Here is a 15,014-nt window from a genome sequence, read left to right on the forward strand (position 1 = left end):
TATATATATATATATATATATATATATATATATATATATATTCATATAATATTTAAATATTATATCATAATATGATATTTTTAGGCAATTATGAATTTATGTATATACAATTTTTCTTTGAATCATTTCAAAATTTAATTATCAATCGGAATAATTTATATAAATCTATATCTAATTGGAATATTATAGTGATTTTTGTTATCTATTTTTTCAGTCAGCAACTATAACGATAAGTACAATGACTACGAACATAACGAAATTGGAATCTTCGCTGAAAGAGCAAAAAACATCTTCCGAAAAAATGCAAAAAGAAATAAACAAGCTCTCGGTAAAAAAATTGAATCTCGAAACGGATCTCGAAAATGCGAACTCACAAATAGATACTTTGGAGAAAGATGTGCTAGAAAAGGAGAAGAAGATAAAAGAACAAAAGCAGACAAAATACAAGTATTTTTATTAAATAATAATAATATAATATAATAATAATAATAGTAAATTTAATTAAATTTTATTAGTTAGAGTATCATGTTGCATTATATGAAAGTTTTATATATATATTTATTTTCTTTAATAGTTTATATTCTTTTAAATAATTTCATAAAAGAAATACGATCAATCAATTATAGAAAAGTTTTAATTAAGAATTAATTAAGAATTAAGATTGCTAATTCACATAAAAATTATGTGATTGATTTATCAATTATAATTTAAATATATTCGATTATATAATATTAATATAAACATTAATAAAAATTCAATTTGTATATATATTGATTTAAAAAATATTTGTTTATGTATTTATTCATATTTTAATATTTATTAAATTTCATTTTAAAATTCTCAAATAATTTAATATTTTTTAACGAATATCTATATCAATGATATCTATAACAATTGTTTTTTAGATTAAAGTATTTAATTGTCGCTCGTTTTTTTTCTCCACTTTTTTTCCATACTAATGCTTTTATTCGCACTTTTTCGATTTCCCATAATAAAATATTACGCGCGACTGCATAATTGATTGCAGGACATAACTAATATTATTTTGGGATTATTTGCAAAATTATACATACTGGATGAGCCGATCAACTACCGAAAGTTATCACTAAACGAAATTTATTTTCCATTAAATTTCGTATTACAATGCGCGCTGATATATATAGATACAATATAATTTGTTATGCAAATTGTCATTTATCTCTCTAGGGAGAAAACTGTTGAATGAATGAGAAAACATAATTCTTCATTGAAATTCTTTATTCTTATTATTTTATACTATATTGAAAAAATGAATTTGATTCATTTTGAATGTTTGAAATATTTTTTATAATCAATATTTGAATTGTTTTTATTTTAGAAAATTATTTTATTTTCAATATTTTTTGATATGTTTATAATATTAGAATATATACCGTTGGTTTGGAGGAATTGCAAATTGCAAATTTTTCGTTAAATTTTTAATGATTTCACAAATATGCAATCATACCAATATAGCAATTATTATAGTAATTATATTATTATATTAATAATATTTATCAATTTTTAAAGAATAAATCTATTAATGTTAGAGAAAGATGATCTTAATCTTGAGTTTGACATATGTTTTTCTTTCCTATATAATCTCCAAAACGATTTTTAGCAATTATTCGTTTTTTATTAAAAAGTTATTGAGAAAAAAATTTTGTAAAATATAGCAATTATTTTAAATATTAAAAAATATAAACAATAAATTTTAATTTATTATAACAATATAATTTTATTATTTAAAATCTTAACGCATAAAGGATACTTAGAGTATGAAGAGTAGAGTATTCTGAAATAATATATTCTATTTTTAAGATAGATCAAATTAATTAAAAAATGAATTAAGTTAGATAGATTATATTATTTTAAAAATGAAAATTATTCTAATTCATTCTTTTAAATTTTCTATTGAAATAAAAGATCGTGAATATTTACTTGTTTTAATATAACTATTTCAATGTTGTAATGGAAAACATCAAAAAACGATGTAAAAAATGTAATGTGTAACAATAATAAATTTGAACATCTCTTCGAATAAATTATGTAATTCATATCAAAACTTTTATTTTGCAAGCTCTTTTTATGGATATTTTGAATGAATAAACATAGAATGTACAGAAGAACTTACTCGATTTATACATAAAAAAAAATATATGATTCAATTTATAAAAAAAATTATATTTGTATTTTCTCGGTACATTATTATATACTTATATAAAAAAAATGAATGAATCTATAAATTTATCAAGCCATTCAATTTTTCTCTATTTTCAATGATAATAATTGGAATTACAATTTATTTCAATTTTGTGATTTATCTATGTTAACTTTATTGTAAAATGGTTTTTATTCGTAATCTATTTTTAATAATTGATAAGGAATAATATTAAAGAAACTTTAATAAATAATAAATTTTTAATAAATAATAAATAATAAATTTTTAAAGAAATAATTAAACGATAGCTAAAATCTCTCGAAAGTTATTCAGGAGAATATTCTTGGTAATATTGCTTGGATTTGTTCAGCAGCATAATAATCAATGTTACTATACCAGTTCGACTAGGCTACGTGCTCCATGATTGGTTAGTGCTTTTTATTAATAACTCGTTAATAAAATTGTAACGAAAATTTTTGTAAAAGAAAATGTTGCTTGAAATTACTTAGGAATTTTCAGTTTATAGATGTTTCGACATTATTTCTGTATATCAAAGTCAAAATCATTGGAATTACTTTTTCTAAACATTAGTTTTATCGTAATAAGAATTAAAAGTATCTAATTGAAATATGATAAAAATTCTTATGATCATTCTTTATAAATAATTTTTCATTTTTTGAAAAATAATTCCTTTATAATTATATTATTATCTTTTTGGATTGACGATATGTTACATCAACTATTTTATTATTATCTAATAATTTAAATTCTAAAATTCATCTTCTAAATGTCTTATATTTTTGTAAATATTTATTTAAGTCGATATCAAAATATTTTGCAAACTATTGATGATATAAATTTTTATATTTTTTTATAGACAATATCGAATTGCAAGTAATCTAATAAATAATATGTGATTCAATTTAAAAAAATAAAATATCTTTTACATATTCTCTATATTTTTCACATATTTATACAAAAAAATTAAATATGTAAAATTGTGTATTGTTTCAAAAAATTGTTAAATATTTATTCTTATTATTTACAAAACATCTTTTATATTAACAGTTAGATATTCAAATGAGTCGATTTAAATTTTAATATATACATAGACATAACAGGAACATTCTAAACATATATATAAATATAATATAATATAATATATACATATATATATATATATATATATATATATATATATTTGTAAATAATACAATATATTTTATAAATGAAATTATCAAAGTTAAATTATCATTATTTTTTTTAGATATATTATACATATATAAGAAATATGAATGAGGAAATAAATGAAAAAATGAAAAAAAGATTTTTTTTAATTATCCTAGAATGATTAATAGATAGTCATTTAATATCATACAATTTTTCTAAAATCACTATATATTGCTGTCATTTTAAAATTTGTTAAAATTGAATTGAATAGAAAAAGAGAAAGACATTAATGTTGAGTAATTTCTCTAGCATCGATTCATAAACAAATATACATATTCATTATATATTTATTATATATTATATTCATTATATATTATATATTTCATCATATATATTTATGCATCAAAATAGTATAGACGCTATTTGAAATTTATAATTATTCGATCGTATAATACTACATTTGAATTATTCTGTCTAGAAATTGTCAGCTTTTAGTAGCATCAATCTGTAATGCAACATCCGCTGTTATTTAATACTGCTCCTAATCCCATAGTTACCTCAATCGTTATCTTTAACTCGCAAGTAACCTAGAACAATTAGTCTACTAAATTGTAATTTATTTTATTTAAATTATTATTCTAAATAATACAAGAATTATTGATGATATGTTTCATGAAAATAATTATTTTCTTTAGACACTATGATGATTTTGACTTTGAAATATATTATCAAGATCATCATTCTGAATAATTTTTTTCTATATATGTAACAAGCGAATTCTTTTAGATTTCAAGATATTCATAAAAAAATATTTTTATTATGTATATATATTTAATGCTAAATATTTTTTAAGATTTCCTTTAAAAATCTTCTTATATATATATATATATATATACATGTATATATATCTCTTTTTGAATATTTATTTATTATAAATATATGTATATGTTATTAAAAAAATATGAACTTCCTGTATTTTTATCTTATAAAACAATCTAACTTAACTTAAAATCATTTTTTAATAAATTAGAATAGAGCTTGCATTGGATCAGATTTTTTAAAGAATAAAAAGAGATTCCATTTCATTTTATATCATTATATCATTCCATATCATTTTTATATCATTACATATTCAAAATATATTCAATAAATTCAATTTATTTGCTATTTTTATTTATAGGATACATAACTTATTGTTTATTATAATATTATTTTTAATTATTATAATATTATTATTATTTTATTTTGAAAAAAGCATTCAATCAAAAAAATTGAATGTCTTTTTAACTATTAAATTCTATCTTTATCTATTAAATGCAAATTGTTAAAAATTTATGTAATTTTAATAAACTACGTTTTTTTCTAAATATTTCGAAAATTGTAAAAAATCATCGACATTAAGTTATAAGAATAAATAGACGTTCTTGATAACATATATTAAGATCAAGATCAAATCATTGATGAAGTATCCCTTAAAATATTATAAATAATTTCATATAATATTTTTCTTTGCAAAAACTTTCGTTTCGATTTTGTTAACTATTAAGCAAAAACTGAGCAATCATGTCAACTTATTAAATTGCGACAGGATATATGAGACCATTATACCATTTACCATTTCAAATAAATAAATTCAAATATCGTGTGTCGAAGCAAATATATTAAATATTTATTGGACGAAAGTATATTGAATTATATTTTATTCTTGAAAAATTTTTTATTTTGTTTATATTGTATTGTTTTATATTATACTTATGATTAGTAAAAATATTGGATGATTTATGAGGTCTATAAGGTATATAATATATTTATAAGGTCTTTGGAATATTAATTTGTAAAATAAAGTTTAAAATAGAATTTTAAATGAAGACTTCTCAAACTCAGTTTGTAATAAATAATAATTTTTCTTGGAGCAATCCTAGATTATTACAAGAGATCGATACTCGGATCTCGAAGAATGTTTGATAGTCATGGAAATTAAATTACCTAATTTTCATGAGAAAGAAGTTTAAAAAAATATGGGTGACTAGTATTGAAAAACAAGAATATTTCGGTTTATTATTGGAACAAGGATTCAAGAGAAGAAATAAAAATAATACAAGTGATAAAGAGATTGAAAATTTTCAAAAAGATGAACGAATATTCTTACATTTTTTATATCTAATCTTTTAACTTTGTTTATCTTTTGATAAATCTAAATAAAATATTTTGTTTTTTCAAATTTTAACTTTTCAACTTCACTATGATTATAGGTTAAAAGAAGATATTTTAAAACTTAGAACGGAGAGAGATACAATGGCGAAGCGAATTCAAAAATATGAAACCGATAAATCTGCTCTAGAAGAAGAAGTAAAACAATTATCATCAAAATCAAAGAATTTGGCGCATCAAAAAATATCATTACAAAAACAAATCGCTGTCAAGCAACAAGAGATGGAGATTCTTCTACGAGAGAGGAATATTTTAGCGCGAACCAAAGAGAACTTAGGTGATCAAATTAAGAGACTCAATCATGAAATGCTAGTATGCGAATACAGTAGAAGAAAAATCGAACATGAACTCGATACTTCAATAAGAGATATTCAGGATGTTCAGTTACATTTGGCTGTAGTGGAAAAGGAGAGAGATAAACATAATCAGATTGCTCAAGGTTTAGCACGAGAGGTGAGTTATACTGTATATATTCTTTTTTTTAATAATTTTTTTTTTTAATAAAAAATATTATTTTTATGAAAAAAGATATTTCAGAAATCAAATATTGGAATAATTTCTGCTGTATTATATATTTCGTTTAAAAAATAAAATGAGAATATATAAGTATAAAGTTAATGATGTTGTATTATTACATGAGATCAATTACGATTATCCGAACAAAATTTTATAAATAATATAAGAAAACTCTGAACATAGTATTTAATGTTTCAAATGATAATTTGATATTAGTTATTATATTATACATATAAAACTGCAAAATTTATTATTAATATAAGAAATAAAAATAATTCTAAATTTTAATATAAAACAAATTATATTCTAACTATTCTAAATCTCAAATAAAAATCTCAGATTTGATAATGATAACTATTAAACAAAGTTTAATATTGACACAACTCATATAATAATAAATGTGATAATCATCTAACATTTATATTCATAACATAAAATATCAAATGGACATAAATATGTCATTTAATTTCTTTATTTTTTATTAAGCTTTTTGAATTCAAAAATTATATCAATAATAAATATTTGTTTCTTTAACTTTTATGGAATATATATTATTTACTAATTTTTTTAAAATACTATCTTTTTATTTTTATAAAATAATAAAAAAAAATAATTTTCATATTACAAATTAATAATAATAACTATAAGAATATTAATAAATCAAGTTTGTTGTTTCTATTATGATAGAAAAATCTATAAATCTATGAAATAAAGAATTTTTAATAAATTAATATTCTTAGCAAATAAAAATAATAGTAAAATAATAGTAAAAATACTAAATATAATAGTATTCTAATAATATATATAATATATATAATATATATATATATATATATATATATATATATAATACATAATATATAAACATATATATAATATATATAATATATAGTATATAATATAATAGTATATATTATATATATAAAATACTGATTATACTGATTCTATATATAATATATAATCAATTAAAAATGATTATCCATATTTAAAACTAATTTTATAAGGGATTACATTTAAAATAATAGATTTCTATAAATATCTTCTATATTTCAATTATAATGAATTCAAAAAAGATTTCTAAAAAAACTATTACAAAATTTATGATTGAAAATTTGTTCATGAAATTTTTATATACACAATTCTCATTTTTCTAAGGATTTCTCTATCAATTCGTCATATCGATAATTGTCCACTTAATAATTTAAAAAGTTTCAAATTTATTTTTATTAAAATACAATATTCATATAACATATTTTTATTTTTATATAAATTTATTTAATAAAAATAATAGTAATTAATAAGATTTATATTTATTTTTCAAAAATATAAATTTTAAATTGTAAAAAGCTTTTCCTTTAAAATTTTGAATTTTGCCACTTTCAATGTCAAATAACAATATATGTATAATTCTTGTTAAATATGTATAATTCTTGTTGAATAATTATCTTCAGAAAATAAAGTTTTGATTAAGATATTTCCTTTTTTTTAAATCTATGCTAAAATTAATATTTATAATTTGTTTCCCTATTAAACACAATAAAAATAATTTTTTTTTTATTTTTTTCGTCTTTTTTTCATTCTTTTTTTACATAACAGAATTTTTTTGATTAGCTGATTTAAAGATTTCATTCGTCAAAAAATTGTAAGTAATTAATAAACGTAAAATAGTAGTTATTTCTCAAATAATGATGATATCTCGTCGCAAATCTTTGAAAACACGACAGGCCTAAAACTAACTGGTATATCTAAAATGAACGACTGACCTATGTCTATCTTTACCTCCCGCTGGTCGGCAAACCATATACATATCCGCGCAATTCGCTTGATGTCTGTGCACACAGCAATCGTGTATCGCTCACCGATACCTCGATTCCATATCTACTATACAACTTGGCTGATAGCTCACGCTATATCAACACCTATTATTAGATAGATGTTTAACAGCACGTCTACCTCGACTACTTGCAGGATACTCGATTACGCAGCACACCTGAACAATTTCGCTTATCCTATCGCGTACGCGCCATTTTCGGTTTGCACAAACTCCGGAAGCATATGTGTGATCGTGATCACGAGCGATTAATATAAATTTACCGAATTGAGGATTTTTCATAAGAAAGAAGATTTATTGGTTATATGTTAAGTATTTATATGAAGAGGATTTATATGAAATATTGATCGTTTATTTTTTATATCAAATGTACATGAAAGTTTTTTTGTAATAGAAAAAAAAAAATGAAAATATGTGAAAAAATTTTTGTTATTTTTTTTATTAATTGTTTTTTTTTTAAATTTTGTAAAAACTTTGTAAAAATTTAGAAAAATCATTTAGAACTTAGAAATGAAAAAAATTTTATGAACATTATATTTATATATTTTTAGTTTTGAAGATGATTGTTCAAATTTAACAAGAGTTAAATATATATGACAATACGAAAATTTATATACATAAGATTTAACAAATCTTGTTAATTTTCATTTAAAAATTTTGTAATATATCTATCGAAAATATTTTATTAATAATATTATATTATATATCTAGATTGACTGTAATTGAATATATTATGTGTGTATAAAAATAGAAAAGTAATTACAATTTTATATCTTAACAAATATTTGTAAGTATATATCTATAGAGCAATCTTACACAGATTTTATAAATGTTTCTGTATTTTATTATTTTTTTATCAAAAAAAATAATGAAACTTTTTTGGTTATTTAATAATTTAAAATATAGAAATATAATGAACATTTTTTATTTATTTAAAAATTTTTTATTTAGAGTAATATATAGAGTGATAACAAATCATTGTTATTTATTTTGTTTGCCAATTTTTATAAAATATAATTTTTAAAAATTATTTAGTTTTTTGAATTTATAGATTTGAAATTTTTAATCATCAATCATCTATATATAATCACGAGATATACTATATTTCTTTCTTTCTAAATTAATTCAATTTATTTGGATAATATATATTAAAAAAAACAATTAAATTACATTAAACTAACTTTTAAAAATTTTTTTAATGATTATTATTATTTTTTAATTAATTGCTTATAATTACCTATAATTACTTATAAATTAAAAAATAATTGCACGAATAAAAATTTTTTCCCACATTTTCACATTATATCATTTTTTTGCATTATATCAGTTTTTTTTTATAAATTGATTTTGAAATGATTTCATTATAGAATATAATCTATTATTTAATTACGACATAAATTAATTAATTAATAAAAATCATTAATTAATTAATAAAAAAATCAATTAATAAAAATTAAATAATAAATTATATTTTATAATAAATTTCTGGAATAACAAAAAGATAGATAGAAATTATGAATTTTCTCTTGTCAAATAAATCATAAAATTTTTTAACGAAATTATTTTAAACATTTTTTATATGTTAAAAATATTTTTAACATATAATTCGAAGAATTTTGATCTAAAAACCAACTGATTGAATTATTTAATTTTTAAAATTCTTCTTCATTAAATAATTATTTGGATTAATTAAATTAACTAGATCATATGAATATCTATTGATTGATAGGTTTGATGATTCCATGAATAATTTTTATAATTTAATAACTTTTATAATTTGTTTTAATTTGATTAATTTGATGAATTACTTAACCTAATTTAAATTCTTTAAATATAATTTCATATATTGAACATTTTAATGAAATTAATTAAAAATAAATTAAAAATATATAAATAAAATATTATAAATAAATATAAAAATATTACAACTTTATAGTTGTTTAAATAAACTAATGTATTAGGTATTTTACATAAACCTAATTTTATATCATTATATTGTAAAAAACACAACTATTATAAGTAATTATATGTTTGATAAATTGAATTTACTATGTTTGAGGAAATATCGTCTTAACAGTGGTTCCGGCGCACGCACCGTGTGTAACCACATCATGTTACGCGTGTGTGGTTGGAATTATCGGATATATGCAACCGGCTCATTTCGTGATTGTACATGAAATTGTAATTAATACTAGATTAGTAACTACTACAAGAGGTAGAATCTACAATTTACACAAGTACAGAATTTAATTCCAATGATTTGCAAATATTTGTAATTTTATAATAATGTTACAATTGATTTTATTTATTTTATTCTTGATATAATTTCGATAGATGTACTATATTCAATAGAATGATTTTAAGTATATTATGAAGAACATTTTCAAATTCAATCAATTCAATATAAATTATGAATTCGTTATAAAAATATTTTTGTTAGTAGAAATTCAATGGTAGGATTTAAAAATTTTGTAACAAAATTAATTTAAAATAAATTTACTTTAAAATCAATTAATTTGAAAGTTACATATTCAATTATTTATATTTTTAAAATATCATTATTCTATGCCATTATAATATATAGTATCAAGTGATAGATATTTAGAACAATTATTATTATTTATAAGATTAAATTATATGCTGTAATATTTTACGTTTGATAATCAGTTAAAATGTTTATTCAGAAAATTTTGCTACATTTTTCGAATTATATTTTTCGAAGTCATATTGTGTATTATTCATACAATATTACGCGATTAGCATATAAATTATATAATTATTTAATATTCTGGTGTAACAAGGCATGTACAGTTTATATTATAAACACTTTAGTGCAATTACAATATAGAAACTATTTAAATGTCATATTTTCATAAATAGTAAATGGTTCTTATTAATTTCGTTATATTTTATCCATATTATGCCATTATACTTCATTAAAAATATTTTATTTTTATTTATAATTTTATACAAGAAATTTTAAGAAATTAGTATCATATTTTAATTCTAAAATTAGAATAATAATTAAAACATAAAACTTTATCTTATTTCACATACAAATTTTTCAATTATTCCAAACTTAAAATCAAAATTGACAAAAATTTGAAAGAAGTTAAAATAAAATTGAAATATAAAAAATATTTCCTCAAATTATTAAATATTTAAAAATATTATTTCATTTCATATTTAACCATAATATTATATTTGGAGTCGATACAAATGAAACATTTATTTTACGTTTAATTAAAACGCAATACGTATCAAATTATATTGTATTTTTTATTTATTATCACTTAAATATTAAAATTTATTTGAATTTTTTTATAATTATATGATTTCAATATATCGCACTGTAGTACAAAATTATTTGAAATATTTTCTTACATTTCATTGTTAGAGTAATATCTTTATAAATTGATACATATTATTTAAAATATTATTTTTAATTACATTTAATAATATTTAATTACATTTAATTAATATAATTAAAAAAAGTTTATTTGTAAAATCATATCATTTGAAGAAATAAAAAATATTAATTTCTATTTATTCCTTTTAAAAACCTTTTTTTCACCATAAATTTTTTTTTGATCTAAAATCAAATTTCGATATAATTATAAATTTATCTCCATTTTCGTTTGTAAACGAATATATTAATGTTTAATTTAATTTATATTAATTGAATTATATCAATTGCTCACGTTAATAGGTGGAAGAATATATAAACGAAGCAAAACTGAAGCAAATCGAAATCTCAAATTACAAGAAACGTCTAGCTGAAGCCGAGGCCAAGTATCGTCAGCAAGTGAATCTATACGAAATGGTTAGAGCCGAGAGAAGTGCGTGCGGAAAAAGCTTGACAGAAGCGCAGGAAGAGATACAAGAACTGAGAAACAAGCTAAAAGTGCTCAACCACCAAATCGAACAGCTGAAAGAGGATATTGCCTTCAAGGAAAGCCAAATGATTAAAGAGCAGTTTCGTAAGCTCTCTTCTTTTGATAAGCATTTGATATCTCAATAGCATTTAATAAATAATAATTTGTTAATTATTTTATTAAATTATTTTATTAAATTCTTTGTAAAATAATTAGAAGATTTAGAAGATTTAAAAAATTTATTCTTGTAAAAAAAGTTAAAATTATTCTATTTGAATAATTAATTTAAATACTATGCTAATACTATATTATTAATAAAAATATTATATCTAATATTTTTTTATATTTCAAGATATATTTAATATTATTCATACTTTTTATCTTTTACACAGAATTATAAAATTCTATATATTTTATTAAGAATCTAAAATCATGTCTAAATTATTTGTTTAAATAAAAAAATATCATAAAAAGTAAAACTTTAGATTTTTCGAATATTGTGAATACTAGATAAAATATTTTAACTACGAAAAATAACGTGATTAAAGATTTTAAATTACTGAATGTTATATGAAGAAATTAATTATGTTTTTCTTCTTATGTAATTTTGAAAATAATAGTTTCAATGAATTATTTTTTAGTGAATTTATATAATAATAATTACAGAGTGTTCTAATAATTGATTAATAACCGAACTAATATAAAGTAATTCTATATGAAAAAATAAAATAAGCAAAAAAAAAAAAAATAAAATCCAAAATATAGAATAAAATATTTTCATTTTAAATCTCGTTTTCGAGTAAACCAAATTTAAAAAATTATCTCTCGAATATTTTTGGATACTAATGAACAATCAATAGATAGTTATTATATAATAAAAAATAAGCAATGGAAAATAAAATTTTATATTTACAAATTTAATTTTTTCAACAAAATTTTTTAAATGAAAGAAATTTATTCTACATCTTTTTTCATACATAAAATAATTAGCTATTGAAAATTCTTTCGTATCTATCAAAATATAGTCAATTGTAATTGTACTTGAAAATTTTTCAAAAACAAAATCTCGAATTAAAAAAATTTATTTTATATTTTTAATTTATTTTTTTTTTTATTTATCTTTTTCATCTTTTTCACTATCTATTATCAGATACGTATAGTTGAAAACACAGAGTTCTTAAAGTTGGGTCAAATATTTATTATCGATATTTTCTTTTTGTACTTTATATCTATACTCTATATTCAAACATTTTTCATTTCTTTAATAAAATTTTTTCATTACTACTAGATAACATATTAAAGATGAGTTTTTGATCAGAACTCAAGAAAATAGATTTTTAATATAAATTATAATTATAAATTTATATATTATATATTTTCTTTTTTTAACTGATGTAAATATGATTATTACAAATAAACTTTTCTTAAAAATATCAATTATATAGAGAAATAATATTTTAAATATAAATTATAATATCAAATCATAAAAATAGTATTTTGAAATGAATATTTCATTAAAATATTAGAAAATATTCTTTCAAATATTTCAAATAAACAGTTTTTAATTTCAAAATTATTTATATTATATTATTTATATATATATATTATATATATATTATATTATATATTATTTATATATATATTATATTATATTATTAATATTATATTAGTGTACATAAGATATAAGAAGCTAGCTCAGTCTATTTTCGGTGTTTAAAAAGTAAAAAATATAAAAATAAAACATTTATCTTTGATTAATTAAAAAAAAAAAAATTTTATTATCAGCTCGATAAATATAAATAGCAATATTTTTCAAAAATTTCAACATGAAATAATATTTTCAAATATTATTTGTATGTAAATAAATAAATAAATAAATAAATAAATATATATATATATATATATATAATTTGTTTTGATTAATTTTCTTCAACTGCATAATCCAATAATACAAATTAAAAATTAACAAAATTTTAAGATTACAACAATCTCCTATACTTTTTTTTCCATAGTTCGCAACAAAGTAGAAAAAGAAAAGGAAGGATTGAGAGTGGATCTGTTATCATGCCGCAAAGACGTGTCCGACTTGAGGCGCGATATCGAGTCGTTAAAACAAGAAGAGAAGGGTTTGCGGCAAGTCATCCTACGCGCTGAAACAGACATTGCACGGCACAAGAAGGATATCGATAACGTCATGAACGAGAGAGATATTCTGGGAACTCAGCTAGTCCGTAGGAACGATGAATTAACTCTTCAATATAGTAGATTAAAGGTTTTGCACGGAACGCTCCAACGAGGCGAGGTCCAATATAATCAGAGATTGGAGGACATTAGGTTGTTAAAATTAGAAGTGAAAAAGTTGAGAACAGAAAAATGTCTATTATTAAAGAATATTGAAAATATGAGCAATCTACGTAAGGAAGTGTTTCATTTGAATCGAGACTTAACGAAGGAGAGGCTGAAAGTGATGGCACTCGAGGAAGAGGTTCAAACGCCGTTAAACATTCATAGATGGCGGAAACTTGAGGTCGAGTATCTTTAATATAAATATATATTATCAAGAACATATATTATTCCGAACATACGAACAAAGAATATTTAATAGTAATATTTCTTATGAAAAAAAAAAGAATAGAATAAAATAAATTTGAAAAATTTTCAAATAAAATAAATAAAAATTATATCTCCTGATTATTATATGAAGGATATAAATGAATTAATATATGATAGGAAATATTTATTATTTTATATATGAAAATAAGCAAAAAATCTAGAATTAATTTTATTTTAAAATTAATTTCAAAATTAGTTTTCAAAAATTTTAGAAATTATCGATTATATAACTTCTTATATAACTTCTTAAATATATTCAATCTCGATCTTTATCTTTTCAAACACAAAGAACAATAAAATTTTATTTTACAATTTTATTTTACTTATTTTATGTATAGGATAATAAAGATTTTCGATTTTATCGAGAATTTACTCGTATCTAATAAAAAATTCACGGATTTTATTTATACTTAAAAAATTTTCAAACTTAATTTTTTCGAATATTTCATTATTTCATAATTTGATTTCGAAAACAAAATTTTGGATAAACAAATTTTATTTTAATTTTTTTTTTTTAATTTTTCATAAGAAATCATTTTGTATCATCTTGCATATGTTATTCAAATTTTGAATATAGTAAAGAAATTCTTTTTTTAACGTTACTATTTATTGAATTTAA

At 19.3% G+C, this 15,014-nt stretch overlaps 1 protein-coding gene across 1 annotated transcript in view; it reads left to right on the plus strand.

Moving 5' to 3' along the window:
• Positions 1 to 15,014, plus strand: part of LOC122715448 (cilia- and flagella-associated protein 58-like) — a 47,858-nt gene that overhangs the window by 31,379 nt on the left and 1,465 nt on the right. Inside the window, exons 7-10 of the mRNA XM_043937656.1 lie at positions 215 to 447; positions 5,602 to 6,013; positions 11,617 to 11,887; positions 13,795 to 14,309. Coding sequence (XP_043793591.1) covers positions 215 to 447; positions 5,602 to 6,013; positions 11,617 to 11,887; positions 13,795 to 14,309 — 1,431 coding nt within the window. The remainder of the gene's footprint in view (positions 1 to 214; positions 448 to 5,601; positions 6,014 to 11,616; positions 11,888 to 13,794; positions 14,310 to 15,014) is intronic.

The sequence above is a fragment of the Apis laboriosa genome, unplaced genomic scaffold (assembly GCF_014066325.1).
Source record: "Apis laboriosa isolate Shangri-la unplaced genomic scaffold, ASM1406632v1 scaffold35_cov144, whole genome shotgun sequence".
NCBI lineage: Eukaryota > Metazoa > Arthropoda > Insecta > Hymenoptera > Apidae > Apis > Apis laboriosa.